This window comes from Puma concolor, chromosome C2, assembly GCF_028749965.1.
Source record: "Puma concolor isolate L17-30 chromosome C2, mPumCon1.1.hap2, whole genome shotgun sequence".
NCBI classification, from domain to species: Eukaryota; Metazoa; Chordata; class Mammalia; order Carnivora; family Felidae; genus Puma; species Puma concolor.
This window is the reverse complement of record NC_141675.1, coordinates 88,595,934-88,617,933: the sequence shown is the minus strand read 5'-3', so window position 1 is coordinate 88,617,933 and position 22,000 is coordinate 88,595,934. Positions and strand designations below refer to the sequence as shown.

General features: G+C 39.9%; 1 protein-coding gene across 7 annotated transcripts in view; it reads right to left on the bottom strand.

The window, feature by feature from the left end:
- LMLN (leishmanolysin like peptidase) overlaps window positions 1-22,000 on the bottom strand; it is a 149,292-nt gene that overhangs the window by 87,029 nt on the left and 40,263 nt on the right. For all 7 annotated transcript variants that reach the window (XR_015240236.1, XR_015240237.1, XR_015240239.1 and 4 more), the window contains exons 10-12: window positions 20,499-20,606; window positions 16,942-17,018; window positions 1,252-1,362 (exon numbers count right to left, since the gene is read on the bottom strand). Coding sequence is in view for 3 of the 7 variants with exons in the window: in XM_086675161.1 (XP_086531287.1) it covers window positions 1,252-1,362; window positions 16,942-17,018; window positions 20,499-20,606 (296 nt within the window). In the remaining 4 variants the exon portion in view is untranslated. The remainder of the gene's footprint in view (window positions 1-1,251; window positions 1,363-16,941; window positions 17,019-20,498; window positions 20,607-22,000) is intronic.

Sequence of the window (22,000 nt, the reverse complement as noted above, 5' to 3'; positions counted from 1 at the left end):
TAAGTGGGAGGGAAGTGTGTACATCTATAAAATGGCAATAGGAATATCCTTGTGGTAATTGAAATGTTCTATATCTGACTGCATCAATGTCCATATCCTGGTTGTGTTGTTATACTATAGTTTTTTCAAGATATTACCCATCAAGAAAACTGGATAAAGTGTACATGGAATCTCTGTACATATTTTTTTACAACTACATGTGATTCTATAATGATCTCAAAATAAAAAGTTAAAAAAATATATTTATAGGGGCACCTGGCTGGCTCAGTCTGTGAAGTCTGAGGCTCTTGGGGTTCTAAGTTTGAGCCCTACATTGGGCACAGAGCTTACATTAAAAACAAAAACAAAAAAGACACACATATATGTGTGTGTGTGTGTGTGTGTGTGTGTGTGTGTGTGTGTGTATCCTCCAAACTTGAAGAATGTATTTTTTAAAAGTTTGCTAGGTTTGTTTTTGTATATTGAATCAACAGTTACATTTATGTTTATGAGTGCATTCTCCAAACAGTAAGAATGATAGAATATGCAAAAATTTTGCAATATACATATTTGTTAATTATAAACTAAAAAGAAATGCTTATGATTCTGGATCCCACACCATAGATTCTTTCATACATGATTTAAAACAACAATGTAGTTATTTATTTTGATATTACCATGAAGCACCAGAAATGGCTTTCTATACATTTTTTAAAATTAATTAATTAATTTTTCAATAGAGAGAAAGCACGAGCTGGGGGAGGGGAAGAGAGAGAAGGAGAGAGAGAATCCGAAGCAGGCTCTAAGCTGTCAACACAGAGCCCGATGTGGGGCTCAAACCCACAAACAGTGAGATAATGACCTGTGCTAAAATCAAGAGTTGGATGACCACCTGACTAAGCCACCCAGGCACCCCAGTTTTCTATACATTTTTTTTAAGTTTATTTATTTTGAGAGAGAGAGAGAGAGTGACTACACAATCAGAGGAGAGGTCAGACAGAGAGGGAGAAAGAGAATCCTAAGCAGGCTCTGTGATGTCAGAGCAGCGTTGAGTGTAGGGCTCAATCCCATGAACCTGTGAAATAATGACCTCAGCCAAAATCAAAAGTTGGATGCTCAATCAACTGGGCCACCTAGGTGTCCCTTCCATACATTTTGAAATTGAACTGTTTAGGCCACATTTTCAAAATAGTGACATTTTAGGCTCAGGATAAAGAACAAATCCAAAATAAACTGTGTTATCAAAGATATCATGAGGAAATGCATTCTTACTTTTGTTTCTGCTGGTCAATCCAGAACTTACAGCTCTTTCTTACGAAGTCACAGCCCATTCCTCGGCCCCAGTCTAACTTTTCGGCCATGCTGTAATTAGCCTTATACCAACTGTGGAAATAATTCAAATAAAGCATTTTTTATTATTGTCATTTTAAAAACAATTCCAACAAACCAATTACAAATCTCAGCAATGAACAAACCAAGACCTCAAGGCAAAGAACATTTACAAACAAAGCCCTTGGTGCACAGGAACTGCTGCACAGACTCACCATACCATAGGATTGGGAAACTTGTCTTCTGGTGAGGGTACTTTCACATTTGAAAAAAAAAAAAAAACAAAATCAAAACCAAAATGTGCTGTCACTGTAATTTTCAAAGATGACAGAAGTCACCAAGTAGAAAGTGGTTAAGGTGTGAGACAGAGAGATCAAGGGCCAAAGAAACAAAAAGAGAATGAGAGAAAATACAAGAGAATAAACTTAGGAAGAAATAGGAGAATTATTAGTTGGACAGCCTTTACCTAATCTGATTCAGTTGGTCCTAGTTTCTTCTTCTCTGACCTTGATTTGTGATATTCTATCAATATAGGGTCTGCCTGTGACTAAAAATTACACTATTATGAGACATATGAATACTATGTCTAATACCTTAAAAATGTTCTAATTTCAGAAAAAACAACCCACATCAATTTGATTTCCTGGCAAATTTAATCAAAGGCAAGGAGCCTACTTAACAGTTTTTCTTCTTCCTTCTTTTTTTTTTTAAAGTTTATTTATTTTGAGAGAGAGAGAGAGAGAGAGAGAGAGAGAGAGCAAGAGAGAGTGCTCAGGAGCACAAGCAGGAGAGGTGCAGAGAGAAAGGGGGAGAGAGAAAATCCCAAGCAGGCACCATGTCATCAGCACAGAGCTTGGTGTGGGGCCCAAACTCATGAACCATGAGATCATGACCTGAGCCCAGACCAAGAGTCAGATGCTTAAACGACTGAGCCACCCAGGTACCCTTCTTCTTTATTCTATTAAGATTAAACAAGATTAGTTTATAAAAATTATAAAATTATACAAAATAGTTTCTTACATTTGGTATTACATCTCGGCCCTTTAGCATTACTGAAACATTAAATAAAAACACAAGGCGCAAAGGCTGAGGGAATGACAAGAATTATTCCCTCCATCCCAGCCACTTTTCCACAAAATCAAACAGAAGTAGGAATACATGATACGGATCTTCAAATCCTTCTCGTTTTTTCAAAGAACAGAACTGTCTCAGAGAGAAACTAAAGACATGAATACCAAAATCCCTGCAACCTCTGCAGCTATAATGTGACTTATATTAACTAGCTAACTTGGTATCATAGCAGGTCAAGTTGTCCAGATAGTAACAGATGACCCCAGTACTGCACACTAGGAATTATTTTAGCAGTGCCTAGGTTAGGCAGTCCTTCTCCCTCTGGATAAAATATAAAATAATAAGATGCCCTTGGGAATTACCATATCTAGTATACGTTGAGTACAGAGCATAGCATTGGCCCTATGTTACTCTAACATCAGCTGGGCACTCCAGCTACATTTCTTGACACCTTCATGATACCTTCTTTGCAGCTCTTTTTAAGCTATGACTGAACAGTTATTAAGCACTTCTTATATGGTAAGCACTTTGTTTAATGATAAGGCTACACCACTGAATAAAAAGACAGTTTTTGTTCTCATGAAGATTATAATCTAGGGGGAAGACAGATATTTTATTTTATTTTTATTTTATTTTATTGAGGGGGAGTGGCAGGGGGAGACAGAGAATCTCAAGCAGGCTCCATGCCCAGTGCAGAGCCTGACATAGGGCTCAATTGCACAACTGCGAGATCATGACCTGAGCTGAAATTAAGAGTTAGATGTTTAATTTTTTTTTTAACTTTTATTTATTTTTGAGACAGGGAGAGACAGCATGAACAGGGGAGGGTCAGAGAGAGAGGGAGACACAGAATTTGAAACAGGCTCCAGGCTCTGAGCTGTCAGCACAGAGCCTGACGCGGGGCTCGAACTCACAGACCGCGAGATCATGACCTGAGCTGAAGTCGGATGCTTAACCGACTGAGCCACCCAGGCACACCAAGAGTTAGATGCTTCACCAACTGAGCCACCCAGGTGCCCTGGAAGACAGATATTTTTAACAACTTACAACTGGGATGAGTGCCACAGACGTTAAATATAGGGTGCTAATAGCAGCACATTAACAGGGAAATCTAAATTAGTCTGGGAAATCAGGAAAGATTTGCTTCAGGAAGAAACTTTAAGCTAAACCCAAAGGAGGAGCACATGTCAGCTGAGGGAGCAGGGGAAGCACTAGAAACAGTTTCTTAGTGGCAACAGAGGGTTGTGAAATCAATTTACTCTACCTTAACATTTATTTCTTTCTTTTAAAATTAACAGAATAGAGGGGCGCTGGATGGCTCAGTCGGTTAAGTGTCCGACTTCAGCTCAGGTCATGATCTCGTGGTCCATGAGTTCAAGCCCCGCTTCGGGCTGTGTGCTGACAGGCCTGGTGCCTGCTTCAGATTCTGTGTCTCCCTCTCTCTGCTCCTCCCCTGCTCACACTCTCTCTCTCAAAACTAAATAAACATTAAAAAAAAAAATTAAAATTAACAGAATAGAAAAAAAAAGGATGGTTGTAGTTGGTAGTAGGGTAAATATTGTTCTATCAACTTTGGTTCAGTTTTGTATATAATAGCTAATACCTCAGTTGGCACTTAGAGTATGCCAAACATTAAGTATACTAAGGACTTGACATATATCAACTCATGAAAGCCTCACAAAACTCTATGAGGTAGGTATTGCTTTTCATCCTCATTTTACAGACAAAAGAACTGAGGGAAAGATACAGCAAGTGAGTGGCAAAAAATGGGATTTGAATCTAGGGTTCTGGCTTCAGTGTCAGTATGCTTTATAAAAGAAATTGAGACACAGTTTATATCCTATAAAATTCACCCTTATAATTTTTGTCATTCAATCCTTTTAGTATATTTGCAGGGTTGTACATCAATTACCACTACAGGCATACATCATTTTATTACATTCCACTTTATTACACTGTGCGGATACTGTCATTTTTTTCTTACAAATTAAAGGTTTGTGGCAACTTTGTATTAAGCAAGTCTATGGACACCATGTTTCCAACAGGATTTGCTAACTTCATGTCTTTGTGTCACACTGTTACTCACAATACTTCAAACTTTTCCATTATTATATTTGTAAGTGATCTGTGATCAGTGTTTGATGTTACTGTTGTAATTGTGCCAGACACCACACCCCTATGACAACAATAAATATTGTGTATATTGTGACTGCTCCACCGACTGTTCCCTTTTCCCCTTTTCTCAGGCCTCCCTATTCCCTGAGACACAACATGTGTTAGACAGTTAGTTATCCAAGTTGTGAATGCAAAGGAAAAGTTCTTGAAGGAAATGAAAAGTGATATTCCAATGAATACACAAATGACAAAGAAAGTGAAATAGCCTTATTGCTGATAACGGAGAAGGTCTGAGTAGTCTGCACAGAAGATCAAACCAGCCACAACATTCCCTTAAGTCAAAACCTAATCCAGAGCAAGGCCCTAACTCTTCAATTCTGTGAAGGCTGAGAGAGGTGAGGAAGCTGCAGAAGAAAAGCTGGAACTTAGCAGAAGTTGGTTCATGAGGCTTAAGGAAAGAAGCCATCTCCATAACATAAAAGCATTAGATAAAGCAGCAGGTGCTGATACAGAAGCTGTAACGAGTTATCCAGAAGATCTAGTTCAGGTAATTAATGGAAGCAGCTACACTAAACAACAGATTTTCAGTGTAGACTAGACAGCCTTCTACTGGAAGAAGATGCCACCTAGGACTTTCATAGCTAGAAAAGAGAAGTCAATGCCTGGCTTCAAAGGTTCCGAGGACAGGCTGACTCTCTTATTAGGGGCTGATGAAGCTGGTGACCTGAAGTTGAATGGTGAACGAAGTGCTCATTTGCCATTCTGAAAATCCTTGGGCTCTTAAGAATCACACCAAACCTCCTCTGTCCATGCTCTGTAAGCGGAACAACAAAGCCTAGATGACAGCACATCTGTTTGCAACATGGTTTACTGAATATTTTAAGCCCACTGTTGAGATTACTGTCCAGAAAAAAAAGATTCCTTTTAAAATATTACTGCTCATTGTCAATGCACCTGGTCACCCAAGAGCTCTGATGGAAATGGATGAGATTCATGTTGTTTTCATACCTGCCAACACAGCATCCAATCCACAGCCCACAGAGCAAGGAGTAATTTTGACTTTCGAGTCTTATTATATAAGGAATATACCTAACAAGGCTATGGCTGCCATAGATAGTGATTCCTCTGATGGATCTGAGCAAAGTAAGTGAAAACCTTCTGGGAAGGGTTCACCATTCTAGACGCCATTAAGCAAATTTGTGAGTCATGGGAAGAGGTCAAAATAGCAACATCAACAGGAGTTTGGAAGAAGTTGATTCCAACCCTCATGGATGACTTTGAGGGCTCAAGATTCCAGTGCAGGAAGGAACTGCAGATGTGGTAGAAATAGCAAGAGAACCAGAATCAGAAGTGGAGCCTGAATATGGGACTGAGTGCTGCAACCTCTTGATAAAACTTGAATGGATGAGAAAGAAGCTGCTTCTTATGCATGAGCAAAGAGAGTGGTTTCCTGAGGTGGAAAGTACTCCTGGTGAAGATGCTGTGAAGATTGTTGAAATGACAGCAAAGGATTTAGAATATTACCTAAACTTAGTTGAGGAAGAGCAGTGGGGTTTGAGAGAGTTGACTCCAACTTTGAAAGAAGTTCTGTGGGCAAAATGCTATCATACAACATCACATGCTACAGAAAATCATTTGTGAAAGGAAGAGTCAATTGATGTGGCAAATGTCATTGTTGTCATATTTTAAGAAATTGCTACAGCCACCCCAACCTTTAGCACCCACCACCCTTGTCGGCCAGCAGTCATCAACATCAATGCAAGACCTTCCATGAGCAAAAATGACTAGGACTTGCAGAAAGTTCAGTTCATGATTAGCATATTGGGCAATAAAGCTTTTTGTGTGTATTTGTTTTTTAGCAATAATGTATTTTTTTTAACTTTATTCATTTATTTTTGAGTCAAAAAGAGAGAGGGGGAGAGCATGAGTGGGAGAGAGACAGAGAGAGAGAGAGAGACAGAGAGAGAGAGAGAGAGAGAGAGAGAGAGAGAATCCTAAGCCAGCTCTGCCAGTGCAGAGCTGGACATGGGGCTTGAACCCACGAACCGTTAAGATCATGACCTGAGCCAAAACTCAGAGTCAGACACTTAACCAATTGAGCCACCCAGGTGCCCCAGCAATAAAGTATTTTTATTTTTATTTATTTTTTTAAGTTTACTTATTTATCTTGAGAAAGAGAGAGAGCGAAAGAGAGAAAGTGTGAGCGGGGTAGGGGCAGAGAGAAAGGGAGAAATCCCAAGCAGACTCCGCACCCCTGTGCAGAGGCCAGTGGGGGGGCTTGAACCCATGAACTGTAAGATCATGACCTGAAGCTGAAGTCAGACGCTTAACCAACTGAGCCACCCAGGCACCCCAATAAACTATTTTCAAATTACGGTATGTACATCGTGGGGTACCTGGTTGGCTCAGTGAGTAGAATAGAGTAGAGCATGCACTGTTGATCCTGGGGTGGCAAATTCAAGCCCCATGTTGGGTGTAGAGATACCTTTAAAAAAAACAAAAATGGTATGTACATTGTTTTTATTAGACATAATGCTACTGCACACTTAACAGAGTGTGGTATAGTATAAACATAACTTTTATATGCACTAGGAAACAAAAAAATTCATTTGACTTGCTTTATTGCAGTGGTCTGGAGCCAAACCTGATATTTCTCTAAGGCATACCTATATCTAATTTTAGAACATTTACATCACCCCTCAAAAACTATGTCCCTGAGGCATCTGGATGGCTCAGTTGGTTAAGCATCTGACTCTCGATTTTGGCTCAGGTCAGGATGGATGTGAGAGGTGGGGGGAGGAAGTTTTCAAGGATGATTCCCAGGTTTCTGGATGGATAAATAAAAAAGTTTTCTACTGAAACAACTTAGTTAATCTACAATGAAGTCTTAAGGATAAAAATTAATTTCCATGTCTTTAACTTTAAATATTGCCAGATATTTAGAAACATCTAGCCCATTTTGTTATTGTGTTGCCCTAGAAAAAGGAAAAGTGCTATAAAATTTGCCAGTGCCATGATTTCATTAGTGACTCTCATGCTCCAGAGTGTTTGTGTAACCTATGAGTATCTTTTTTTTTTTAATGTATGAAATTTATTGTCAAATTGGTTTCCATACAACACCCAGTGCTCATCCCAAAAGATGCCCTCTTCAATACCCATCACCTACCCTCCCCTCCCTCCCATCCCCCATCAACCCTCAGTTTGTTCTCAGTTTTTTTTTTTTTTTTTTTTTTTAAATTTATATATGAAATTTATTGTCAAATTGGTTTACATACAACACCCAGTGCTCATCCCAAAAGGTGCCCTCCTCAGTACCCATCACCCACCCTCTCCTCCCTCCCACCCCCCATCAACCCTTAGTTTGTTCTCAGTTCTCAACAGTCTCTTATGCTTTGGCTCTCTCCCACTCTAACCTCTTTTTTTTTTTTTTTTTTTTGTTCCCCTCCCCCATGGGTTTTTCTTAAGTTTCTCAGGATCCACATAAGAGTGAAACCATATGGTATCTGTCTTTCTCTGTATGGCTTATTTCACTTAGCATCACACTCTCCAGTTCCATCCACGTTGCTACAAAAGGCCATATTTCATTTTTTCTCATTGCCACGTAGTACTCCATTGTGTATATAAACCACAATTTCTTTATCCATTCATCAGTTGATGGACATTTAGGCTCTTTCCATAATTTGGCTATTGTTGAGAGTGCTGCTATGAACATTGGGGTACAAGTGCCCCTATGCATCAGTACTCCTGTGTCCCTTGGATAAATTCCTAGCAGTGCTATTGCTGGGTCATAGGGTAGGTCTATTTTTAATTTTCTGAGGAACCTCCACACTGCTTTCCAGAGCGGCTGCACCAATTTGCATTCCCACCAACAGTGCAAGAGGGTTCCCGTTTCTCCACATCCTCTCCAGCATCTAGAGTCTCCTGATTTGTTCATTTTGGCCACTCTGACTGGCGTGAGGTGATATCTGAGTGTGGTTTTGATTTGTATTTCCCTGATAAGGAGCGACGCTGAACATCTTTTCATGTGCCTGTTGGCCATCCGGATGTCTTCTTTAGAGAAGTGTCTATTCATGTTTTCTGCCCATTTCTTCACTGGGTTATTTGCTTTTCGGGTGTGGAGTTTGGTGAGCTCTTTATAGATTTTGGATACTAGCCCTTTGTCCGATATGTCATTTGCAAATATCTTTTCCCATTCCGTTGGTTGCCTTTTAGTTTTGTTGGTTGTTTCCTTTGCTGTGCAGAAACTTTTTATCTTCATAAGGTCCCAGGAATTCACTTTTGCTTTTAATTCCCTTGCCTTTGGGGATGTGTCGAGTAAGAGATTGCTACGGCTGAGGTCAGAGAGGTCTTTTCCTGCTTTCTCCTCTAAGGTTTTGATGGTTTCCTGTCTCACATTCAGGTCCTTTATCCATTTTGAGTTTATTTTTGTGAATGGTGTGAGAAAGTGGTCTAGTTTCAACCTTCTGCATGTTGCTGTCCAGTTCTCCCAGCACCATTTGTTGAAGAGACTGTCTTTTTTCCATTGGATGTTCTTTCCTGCTTTGTCAAAGATGAGTTGGCCGTACGTTTGTGGGTCTAGTTCCGGGGTTTCTATTCTATTCCATTGGTCTATGTGTCTGTTTTTGTGCCATTGTTCTCAGTTTTTAAGAGTCTCTTATGCTTTGGCTCTCTCCCACTCTAATCTCTTTTTTTTTTTTCCTTCCCCTCCCCCATGGGTTTCTGTTAAGTTTCTCAGGATCCACATAAGAGTGAAAACATATGGTACCTGTCTTTCTCTGTATGGCTTATTTCATTTAGCATCACACTCTCCAGTTCCATCCATGTTGCTACAAAAGGCCATATTTCATTCTTTCTCATTGCCACGTAGTATTCCATTGTGTATATAAACCACAATTTCTTTATCCATTCATCAGTTGATGGACATGTAGGCTCTTTCCACAATTTCGCTTTTGTTGAGAGTGTTGCTATAAACATTGGGGTACAAGTGCCCCTATGCACCAGTACTCCTGTATCCCTTGGGTAAATTCCTAGCAGTGTTACTGCTGGGTCATAGGGTAGGTCTATTTTTAATTTTTGGAGGAACCCCCACACTGTTTCCCAGAGTGGCTGCACCAGTTTGCATTCCCACCAACAGTGCAAGAGGGTTCCCATTTCTCCACATCCTCTCCAGCATCTATAGTCTCGTGATTTGTTCATTTTGGCAACTCTGACTGGCGTGAGGTGATACGTGAGTGTGGTTTTGATTTGTATTTCTCTGAGGAGGAGCGACGTTGAGCATCTTTTCATGTGCCTGTTGGCCATCTGGATGTCTTCTTTAGAGAAGTGTCTATTCATGTTTTCTGCCCATTTCTTCACTGGATTATTTGTTTTTCGGGTGTGGAGTTTGGTGAGCTCATTATAGATTTTGGATACTAGCCCTTTGTCCGATATGTCATTTGCAAATATCTTTTCCCATTCCGTTGGTTGCCTTTTAGTTTGGTTGATTGTTTCCTTTGCTGTGCAGAAGCTTTTTATCTTGATGAGGTCCCAATAGTTCATTTTTGCTTTTAATTCCCTTGCCTTTGGGGATGTGTCAAGTAAGAAATTGCTGCGGCTGAGGTCAGAGAGGTCTTTTCCTGCTTTCTCCTCTAGGGTTTTGATGGTTTCCTGTCTCACATTCAGGTCCTTTATCCATTTTGAGTTTATTTTTGTGAATGGTGTAAGAAAGTGGTCTAGTTTCAACCTTCTGCATGTTGCTGTCCAGTTCTCCCAGCACCATTTGTTAAAGAGACTGTCTTTTTTCCATTGGATATTCTTTCCTGCTTTGTCAAAGATTAGTTGGCCATACTTTTGTGGGTCTAGTTCTGGGGTTTCTATTCTATTCCACTGGTCTATGTGTCTGTTTTTGTGCCAATACCATGCTGTCTTGATGATTACAGCTTTGTAGTAGAGGCTAAAGTCTGGGATTGTGATGCCTCCTGCTTTGGTCTTCTTCTTCAAAATTACTTTGGCCATTCGGGGCCTTTTGTGGTTCCATATAAATTTTAGGATTGCTTGTTCTAGCTTCGAGAAGAATGCTGGTGCAATTTTGATTGGGATTGCATTGAATGTGTAGATAGCTTTGGGTAGTATTGACATTTTGACAATATTTATTCTTCCAACCCATGAGCACAGAATGTTTTTCCATTTCTTTATATCTTCTTCAATTTCCTTCATAAGCTTTCTATAGTTTTCAGCATACAGATCTTTTACGTCTTTGGTTAGATTTATTCCTAGGTATTTTATGCTTCTTGGTGCAATTGTGAATGGGATCAGTTTATTTGTCTTTCTGTTGCTTCATTATCAGTGTATAAGAATGCAACTGATTTCTGTACATTGATTTTGCATCCTGCGACTTTGCTGAATTCATGTATCAGTTCTAGCAGACTTTTGGTGGAGTCTATCGGATTTTCCATGTATAATATCATGTCATCTGCAAAAAGTGAAAGCTTGACTTTATCTTTGACAATTTTGATGCCTTCGATTTCCTTTTGTTGTCTGATTGCTGATGCTAGCACTTCCAACACTGTGTTATACAACAGCGGTGAGAGTGGACATCCCTGTCACGTTCCTGATCTCAGGGGGAAAGCTCAGTTCTTCCCCACTGAGGATGATATTAGCTGAGAGCTTTTCATAAATGGCTTCTATGATGTTTAAGTATGTTCCTTCTATCCCGACTTTCTCGAGGGTTTTTATTAAGAAAGGATGCTGCATTTTGTCAAATGCTTTTTCTGCATCGATTGACAGCATCATATGGTTCTTATCTTTTCTTTTATTAATGTGATGTATCACGTTGATTGATTTGCGAATGTTGAACCAGCCCTGCATCCCAGGAAAGAATCCCACTTGATCATGGTGAATAATTCTTTTTATAAGCTGTTGAATTCGATTTGCTAGTATCGTATTGAGAATTTTTGCATCCATATTCATCAGGGATATTGGCCTGTAGTTCTCTTTTTTTACTGGGTCTCTGTCTGGTTTAGGAATCAAAGTAATACTGGCTTCATAGAATGAGTCTGGAAGTTTTCCTTCCCTTTCTATTTTTTGGAATAGCTTGAGAAGGATAGGTATTATCTCTGCTTTAAACGTCTGGTAGAACTCCCCTGGGAAGCCATCTGGTCCTGGACTCTTATTTGTTGGGAGATTTTTGATAACTGATTCAACTTCTTCGCTGGTTATGGGCCTGTTCAAGCTTCCTATTTCCTCCTGATTGAGTTTTGGAAGTGTGTGGGTGTTTAGGAATTTGTCCATTTCTTCCAGGTTGTCCAGTTTGTTGGCATATAGTTTTTCATAGTATTCCCTGATAATTGCTTGTATTTCTGAGCTATTGGTTGTAATAATTCCATTTTCATTCATGATTTTATCTATTTGGGTCATCTCCCTTTTCTTTTTGAGAAGCCTGGCTAGATGTTTATCAATTTTGTTTATTTTTTTCAAAAAACCAACTCTTGGTTTCATTGATCTGCTCTGCAGTTTTTTTTAGATTCTCTATTGTTTATTTCTGCTCTGATCTTTATTATTTCTCTTCTTGTACTGGGTTTGGGGTGTCTTTGCTGCTCTGCTTCTATTTCCTTTAGGTGTGCTGTTAGATTTTGTATTTGGGATTTTTCTTGTTTCTTGAGATAGGCCTGGATTGCAGTGTATTTTCCTCTCAGGACTGCCTTCGCTGCATCCCAAAGCGTTTGCATTGTTGTATTTTCATTTTCGTTTGTTTCCATATATTTTTTAATTTCTTCTCTAATTGCCTGGTTGACCCATTCATTCTTTAGTAGGATGTTCTTTAACCTCCATGTTTTTGGAGGTTTTCCAGACTTTTTCCTGTGGTTGATTTCAAGCTTCATAGCATTGTGGTCTGAAAGTATGCATGGTATGATCTCAATTCTTGTATACTCATGAAGGGCTGTTTTGTGACCCAGTATGTGATCTATCTTGGAGAATGTTCCATGTGCACTCGAGAAGAAAGTATATTCTGTTGCTTTGGGATGCAGAGTTCTAAATATATGTCAAGTCCATCTGATCCAATGTATCATTCAGGGCCCTTGTTTCTTTACTGACCATGTGTCTAGATGATCTATCCATTGTTGTAAGTGGGGTGTTAAAGTCCCCTGCCATTACCACATTCTTATCAATAAGGTTGCTTACATTTGTGAGTAATTGTTTTATATATTTGGGGGCTCCCGTATTCGGCGCATAGACATTTATAATTGTTAGCTCTTCCTGATGGATAGACCCTGTAATTATTATATAATGCCCTTCTTCATCTCTTGTTACAGCCTTTAATTTAAAGTCTAGTTTGTCTGATATAAGTATGGCTACTCCAGCTCTCTTTTGACTTCCAGTAGCACGAAAGATAGTTCTCCATCCCCTCCCTTTCAATCTGAAGGTGTCCTCAGGTCTGAAATGAGTCTCTTGTAGACAGCAAATAGATGGGTCTTGTTTTTTTTATCCATTCTGATACCCTATGTCTTTTGGTTGGCGCATTTAGTCCATTTACATTCAGTGTGATGTCTGTAGGTTTCATGCTTGTAGCAATGTCTCTGGTACTTTGTCTCACAGGATCCCCCTTAGGATCTCTTGTAGGGCTGGTTTAGTGGTGATGAATTCCTTCAATTTTTGTTTGTTTGGAAAGACCTTTATCTCTCCTTCTATTCTAAATGACAGATTTGCTGGATAGACGATTCTTGGCTGCATATTTTTTCTGTTTATCACATTGAAGATTTCCTGCCATTCCTTTCTGGCCTGCCAAGTTTCAGTAGAGAGCCATCATGAGTCTTATCGGTCTCCCTTTGTATGTTAGAGCACATTTATCCCTAGCTGCTTTCAGAATTTTCCTTGTATTTTTCCAGTTTCACTATGATATGTCGTGCAGAAGGTTGATTCAAGTTACGTCTGGAGGGAATTCTCTGTGCCTCTTGGATTTCAATGCCTTTTTCCTTCCCCAGATCAGGGAAGTTCTCAGCTATTATTTCTTCAAGTACACCTTCAGCACCTTTCCCTCTCTCTTCCTCCTCTGGAATACCAATTATGCGTAGATTATTTCCCTTTAGTGCATCACTTAATTCTCTAATTTTCCCCTCATACTCTTGGATTTTTTTTATCTCTCTTTTTCTCAGCTTCTTCTTTTTCCATAATTTTATCTTCTAGTTCACCTATTCTCTCCTCTGCCTCTTCAATCCAAGCTTGGTCGTCTCCGTTTTATTTTGCAGCTCATTAATAGCATTTTTTAGCTCCTCCTGGCTGTTCCTTAGTCCCTTGGTCTCTGTAGCAATAGATTCTCTGCTGTTTATACTGTTTTCAAGCCCAGCGATTAATTTTAGGACTATTATTCTAAATTCACTTTCTGTTATATTGTTTAAATCATTTTTGATCAGTTCGTTAGCTGTCATTATTTCCTGAGGTTTTTTTGAGGGGAATTCTTCCGTTTCATCATTTTGGATAGTCCCTGGAGTGGTGTGGAACTGCGGGGCACTTCCCCTGTGCTGTCTTGAATAACTTGCGTTGGTGGGCGGGGCCGCAGTCAGACCTGATGTCTGCCAACAGCCCACCGCTGGGGCCACAGTCAGACTGGTGTGTATCTCTCTTCCCTTCTCCTAGGGGTGGCGTGGCCCCTCTGGGCTACTTGCACACTGCCAGGCTTGTGGTGCTCGGGATCTGGCGTATTAGCTGGGGTAGATTGGCAAGGTACACAGGGGTGGGAGGGGCAGGCTCAGCTCGCTTTTCCTTCAGTGATCCGCTTCGGGAGGGGCCCTGCGGCACCAGGAGGGAGTCAGACCTGCCACCGGAGGGATGGATCCTCAGAAGCACAACATTGGGTGTTTGCGTGGTACAAGCAAGTTCCCTGACAGGAACTGATTCCCTTTGGGATTTTGGATGGGGGATGGGCGAGGGAGATGGCGCTGGCGAGCGCCTTTGTTCCCCGCCAACGCTGTGCTCTGTCATCCAGGGCTCAACAACTCTCCCTCCCGTTGTCCTCCAGCCTTCCGGCTCTCCACGCAGAGCTGTTAACTTATAATCTTCCAGATGTTAAGTCCCGCTTGCTGTCAGAACACACTCCCTCCGGCCCCTCTGCTTTTGCCAGCCATACTTGGGGGCTCTGCTTTGCCGGCGGGCTGCCCCTCCACCCCGGCTCCCTCCTGCCAGTCCGTGTAGCGTGCACCACCTCTCTGCCCTTCCTACCCTCTTCCGTGGGCCTCTCGTCTAATCTTGGCTCCGGAGAATCCGTTCTGCTAGTCTTCTGGTGGTTTTCTGGGTTATTTAGGCAGGTGTGGGTGGAATCTAAGTGATCCACAGGACGCGGTGAGCCCAACGTCCTCCTACTCCGCCATCTTCCCCTCACTGCAACCTATGAGTATCTTAATGAAATTAGCATGTTTTATAAAAGGGCTATAAATTGTTAAACAGAGCAACAGGACCAATTTTGCTGGCCATTGCTTGCTCAAGGATAAATGGGAAAGAGTTATAATGGTACTAAAAGAAATCTAGTCTTTTTTTTTTTTTTTTTTTTCAAAAATATGAATTTCCCAACTTGGCCCACTAAAAGCTAAGAGAAACACCAATAACCTAGCAGCAATGAACACAGTGCCTAGGTTGTGGTTTCTAAAAGCTATTCCCCATTAAATGGAACTAGTGCTCCTTGGAAGATTAGCTGATGCCCAAATCTAGGATAGGGTGTATGCTTATTAGCCTGGCACATCCTGCTATACAGAAAAAAGGAAGTAAGGAAGGAAGCTATCAAAAAGCAATGAGACTTGGGGCACCTGGGTGGCTCAGTTGGTTAAGTGTTCAACTCTTGATTTCGGCTCAGGTCATAATCTCATGGGTCATGCAGGAATTGAGCCCCATGTCGGGCTCTGTGCTATTAGCATGTAGCCTGCTTGGGATTCTCTTTCTCTCACTCTGCCCCTCCCTCATTTTGCTCTTTCTCACAATAAATAAAAATAAAACATAAAAAACAAAAAACAAAAAACCAACTAATGAATCTTGACAAAAGGACTCAGGAACCCACAGAGACAAAGACTCCAACTGGAGTCATTTAAAAACAGTATTCCAAGGCACCTGGGTGGCTGAGTGGGTTGATTGTCTGACTGTTGATTTCAGCTCAAGTCATGATCTCATACAGTTCAATAGTTTGAGTCACAGTGGGGCTCTGCACTGACAGCATGAAGCCTGCTTGTGATTCTTTCTCCCCCTCTCTCTCTCTCTGCCCCTCCTGTACCCTTGTACATGTGCTATCTCAAAATAAATAAACTTAAAAAAAAAAGATTTTCTCTCTCCCCCTCTGCCCCTCCCCTGCTTGTGTGCACACATGCACACATGTGCTGTCTAATTAAAATTTTAAAATAGGAGCACCTGGGTGGCTTAGTTGGTTAAGGATCCGACTTTGGCTCAGGTTATGATCTCTCGGTTTGTGAGTTAGAGGCCCACATCAGGCTCTGTGCTGACAGCTCAGAGTCTGGAGCCTGCTTCAGACTCTGTCTCCCTCTCTCTCTGCCCCTCTCCTACTCATGCTCTGTCTCTCTCTCTCTCTCTCTCTCTCTCTCGAATAAACAAAAAATAATAAAAATAAAATAAAAAATAAAATAAAATACAGTATTCTACGGCTTTACCAGAAAGTTCTGCTTTTTTTTTTTTTTTTTTAAGTTTATTTATCTATTTTGAGAGAGAGAGAGAGAGGGAGGGAGGGAGAGTGTGTTTTTGGGCATGTGCCTGTGTGAGTTGTGTCCATGAACAGGGGAGGGGCAGACAGAAAGGATCCCAAGCAAGCTCCACACTCAGCAGGGAGCCCAACGAGGAACTCCCTGAGAAGGACTCGATCCCACCACCCTGGGATCATGACCTGAGCTGAAATCAAGGGTTGGACGCTCAACTGACTGAGCTACTCAGGTGCCCTAGAAAGTTCTACTGCTTTAAATAAAAAACCAGGATTCTCGGGGTGCCTGGATGGCTCAGTCGATTAGGTGTCTGACTCTTGATTTCGGCTCAGGTCATGATCTCATGGTTTGTCGGATTGAGCCCCACGTCGGGCTCTGCTCTGACAACACCGAATCTGCCTGAGATTCTTTCTCACCCTCTCCCTTTGCCCCTTCCCAACTCTCGCACATGCACTTGTGTGCTCTCTCTCAAAATAAAGTTTAAAAACTAAGAATCTATACATTATCAATTTCATTTATAATTTTAAAAACTTGTTCAGATTAGTCTTTCCTGTATATTACCATGGCCTCTACGTATTAGAAATAAATCTCATAATGCCTGGAATTCTGTTCTATTCGTTACTATACCTCAGGGCCCCATTTATTGAATGAATGAATGGAATTGCTATAGGTAATGAGAGCTAAATAAAATTCAAAGACTATTTTATTTTACTTCAATGTAAAATGTATTTTCTTAAGCTAATATTAATGTCATATAACATTCTTACAGCTGTCTTACCCAGTGTCCTCCATTAATGCCAGAGTGATTCGAGAGAAGACTCGGTTCTGGGTGTGAGAACCAGTCATTGCTTCATTCTGAAAATCAAAAGATTTTAAATTAGAAGGCCAGATGTCTTGAAACTCCCAATAATTTCCATGATTACTTTGACGTATATGTAAAATGTCTCAAGTGTGAGAGGCTCACTTATTCACTTCAAGTAGTGAAATAAATAAGCCTTCCTTAATTAATTTATGTATCTATGTATCTATCTATCTATCATGACAAGACTGAAGCTTAAAGCAAAATCTGCTTTCTGCCTTAAATGACTATATTATGTACAATTTCCCAGAAGTGGCAGACAACCAGCATTTAGAACTCTGATGAATATGAAAATAACTATACATAAGCAGAAATGCTGTAAAAATATTGTAATATCTAGACAAAGTAAAGTGAGTGGTTGAGACAGATGCCCACAGAATATTAGAGGGGGTGAATATTGACCTGAATTTAATTAAAAAAAAAAACAAAAAACGCTTTTATAACCTTCAACCTTATGATCACAGAAATACACATCAATATATAAAACAAGTATCACAGAATCATAGGATCAAAGAAGTTGCACGAGGGACCTAAAATGCCATCAAAGTCTACTGTCTACCCAGTGTTTTAATTCATATCATGTAATTCCTACAGCAGCTCTGATTATTCTTCAAATCCTTATGTTGAATACTGGATGGTCACCTCAAGTACTTTAATATCACTAAAAAAAATAGTTCAAGGATACAAAGTTGATTTCAGAGAAAGGCAACCATTAATGAAATTAATACTCTCATGTTTCTACTGCAAAAATAAATAAATTTTCATGTCTGGTCAATCTACAGTTTTCTTAAGAGAATCACTTGGGAAAATTGCTTAAGGAAAATAAAAGAACTAAAAGTCCCATGGGAGAAACAAGTGTAATGTGTCTTCCATAAGTTTCCATCACTATTATTTTGTGGTCACCTGGATAAGAATGGTCAGCAGAAGCATTAATTTCACTCCTTTGTAATTTTGCTAACTTGTATATAAGCTTAAAAATACACACACACACACAGACACTCTCTCTCTCTCTCTCTCTCTCTCTGAGCTAGAAATTCCATTTCCAGGGATTTATCTTTCTCTTTTTTAAAAATTTTTTTAATGTTTATTTTTGGGACAGAGAGAGACAGAGCACGAGCAGGCGAGGGGCAGACAGGGAGGGAGACACAGAATCTGAAGCAGGCTCCAGCCTCTGAGCTGTCAGCACAGAGCCCGACATGGGGCTCAAACTCATGAACCACACGATCATGACCTGAGCCAAGGTTGGACGCTTAACAAACTGAGTCACCCAGGCACCCCTATCTTTTCTATTTCTATGTAAATACATCTGACCTTGAGTTAACTTCCTAGTTCTGCTCTCCTGGAAACCTAAAAAAGGTGGAATGTCAACTGTGTCACCAGGTAACAGTGGTGTGATGCCTCAGGACATCACAGTAAATGATGGACTTGGTAAATGAACATGAATACTTGTTGGTAAGCCATAGCTTGGAACATCCCCATGTGCACAGATTCTTATGGGGATGTCACTTACAGAGATCTAGAAGTTATGTCTATGGAACTGTTAAAAATAAATATATTAGTCTTTATTTGAGACATAGTACTTCTAAGCCAGGCTGGTTCTTGCACCCCCCCTCGTATGGCCTTCTGCTCCTATATTTGAGCTGGAGTGCAGAGGGAGAGAGGCATGAATGACAGCCCCTAGACTGTTGTGTGGAGCACGAAAAAAATGCCTGACTTCTACCATGCTGGCATGCTGTGTCTTGTATCTTTCCAAGTAAATGTTTTTTCAATGACGCTTGTTAGGTCTTGTGAGTTTGAAGGCATGTTTAGTTGAACCTAAGAATACCCACTGAAATGCCACTCCTGAAAGATATCACAGATATAAAGTGCTCATCACAACATTTTTAAAATAATAAATTTTAAAGTGGCTGGCTGGCTCATGGTAGAATGTGTGACTCTTGATCTGGGCATTATAAGTTCAAGCCCCACATTGGATGCAGAGATCACTTAAAAATAAAATCTTAAGACATAAATAAAATAAAAAATTTAAAACACAGTTGTTCATTAACACAGGACTGTTGTTACATTCATATAACGAATCATGTTGGTTTATAATGACTTATCCCTGGATTTTAATATTTTGTGCAATGGAGCAACAGCAGCTAAATATAAAGTACACTAAGACAGCTGAAGATAGCAACAGAGGAATGCTGTGCATGATACCCATTTACTCCATGTTCTTCTACTTGGTTCAATATGGCCAGAGGCTCTTAGAAGTGCTTATTGCATGATTCTAATTTTGTACATTTTGCTCTTGTCCCCATTACTCAATTTAGTCTGTGTTCCAACTACCATTGCTTTTTGTTGTTGTTTAAGGTAAAGAAATATTAGAGTAAATAAAGGAGTTTATTTACTGGAAATATGTTTAAAATTGAGCTAGCACTTTATTGTGACTTACTGCTTTTGTTAGTGGCATGGTATTTGTTTTTCCCATGAGTCTTATTTTTAGTGTTCAATTTTGAAGAGGCTTTTTAGGAAAGCATACACTGCATTACATCAGGAGCACCTGTACTGCTTGGAAAAATGTCTAAGATATATTATGAAGTGGAAAATTGTTCATTAACATATGAATTCATTTAATGAAAAACCTGTGTGTTAGTGTGTGCATCTCTACATATACATAACATTCCTTGAAGCATATACAAAAAACTTAAATAGCGATTACATCTAGGGGCACCTGGGTGGCTCAACTGGTTGAGCATCAGACTTCAGCTCAGGTCATGATCTTGTGGTTCATGAGTTCAAGCCCTACATCGGGCTCGCTGCTGTCAGTGCAGAGCCTGCTTTGGATCCTCTATCTCCCTCTCTCTGCCCCTCTTTCGCCTGTACGATCTCAAAAATAAATAAACATTAAAAAAAATAATAATGATTACATCTAAAAAGCCGGTCTGGAGAGCTGAAGGGGAAAAGAAACTTTAAGTTACCAAATGTTTTTAGGTTTACATAGAGTTCACCTAATGGAAAAGAAAGGGAAGTTGAAAAGAGGGGGAGGATTTATTTTAGTGGCTGCCTATCAAACACTGGAGTTTTAAAAAGAGGCAAGGAGTTAACCAAACAAAACAAAAACAACCCAAGGAGGTCAGTTAACATTCATTCTAGCTCACTACTGATTGGATCTTATTAATGAGAAACTGCTTGTTAAGAGAAAAAAGGGGCAACTGGGGGGCTCAGTCAGTTAAGGGACCGACACCTGATTTTGGCTCAGTTCATGATCTCACAGTTTGTGATACCTGGCCCCAAGATGGGCTCTGCGCTGACAGTGCAGAGCCTGCTTGGAATTCTCTCTCTCCCTCTCTCTCTGCACCACCCCAGGTTGCATGTGCACACTCTCTCTCTTTCTCAAAAATAAAACATAAACATAAAAAAATTACTTTTATTAAAAAAGAATTTCTTTCATTAAAGAAAAAATGCCTAGTAAAATTTTAAAATAAACTGACCTCTAATAACCGCTTTTCCCAATGGTTGAGCTCAGTGCCCATGCCACCTTGATTTTCGAGTTCCATTCCCTCCAGAATTGGACAGTTAAAATGTTTTCGCGCTTCATCCTAAGAATCAGAAAAAAAAATAATAAACCCTACAAAAGTACAATATAATAACGGCAGAGTCTATAACATAGATATGGTAAAGTAGCCATTAAAGAATTACTTTGGTGAGAAGTGAAAACATCTTTTAAAAATATGGTCTTTAATGTAATTAAATATATTTTGATACTATTACATTCCTCTGCTAGTAAATTCTCTTAACATTTTTTCCTCTATTTGAAGATTTTGTCACATATATTTCAAAAAAACTATAGACTAACACGATTGCCATTTATAACTATTATGTCAACAATGTTTTCAATGAAGGGATCAACTGCTCTTATTATAGATATAGTCTTGGAAGAAAAGTAAGTTCTTCATTAAAATACAATTTTGCTCATTTGGTTTTTCCTGTCTTTTAGTTAGAAATTTCCAGTGACAGGAGGGGTGCCCTGAGTGGCTCAGTCGGTTGGGTGTCCGACTTTGGCTCAGGTCATCACCTCTCCATTCGTGAGTTCGAGCCCCACATCAGGCTCTGTGCTGACAGCTGAGAGCCTGGAACCTGCTTTGGAGGTGCCCCTGCCCCACTCACACTCTGTCTCTCAAAAATGAATAAACGCTCAAAAAAAAATTTTTTTTTCAAGAAATTTTCAACGATAGGAAATATCCCAAGAACAGTGCAAAAATCCACAAGGCAGGGCACCTGGCTGGTTCAGTCAGTACAGCATGCAACTTTTGATCCTAGGATTGTGAATTTGAGCCCTGTGCTGGGGGTAGAGTTTATTTAAAAAATAAGAGGGTGGAATGGTTAATTTTATTAATTAAACGGTTAATTTAATAATAATTAAATGGTAAATTAGTTAGTGGTTAATTTTATTAACCATTGGCTTGGCTAGGCCACAGTGCCCAGATATTTGATCAAACATTATTCTGAATGTTTCAGTAAGGGTGTTTTGGGGTGAGATTAATAATTAAATTAGTAGACTTGAAGTAAAGCAGATTACCCTCCATAATACAGACAGGCCTCATCCAATCAGTTGAAGGCCTTAATAGAACAAAGACTGACTTTTCCTGAGCAAGAAGGAATTCTGCCAGCTTATTGCCTTTGGACTCAAAATGCAACTCTTTCCTGAGTGTCCAGCCTGCTAGCCTACTCCATCAGAGTTTGGAATCTCCAAACCTCCAATTGCACGAGCCATTTCTTTCAAATAAATTTTCTTCTCTCTCTCTCATTTCTAGCCCTATTTCTTGGGCAACACATTTTGTTGGCTCTATTTCTTTGGACAACCTTGACTAATATGGACTAGTATTGAAATGATCAGCAATTATACAAATAGCACCAGTCATCCTAAGAGGTATCATAGTAGAGGGACATTGGCTTAAAGCAGTAAGTAGAATGGAGCCATGAGAGTTATTGA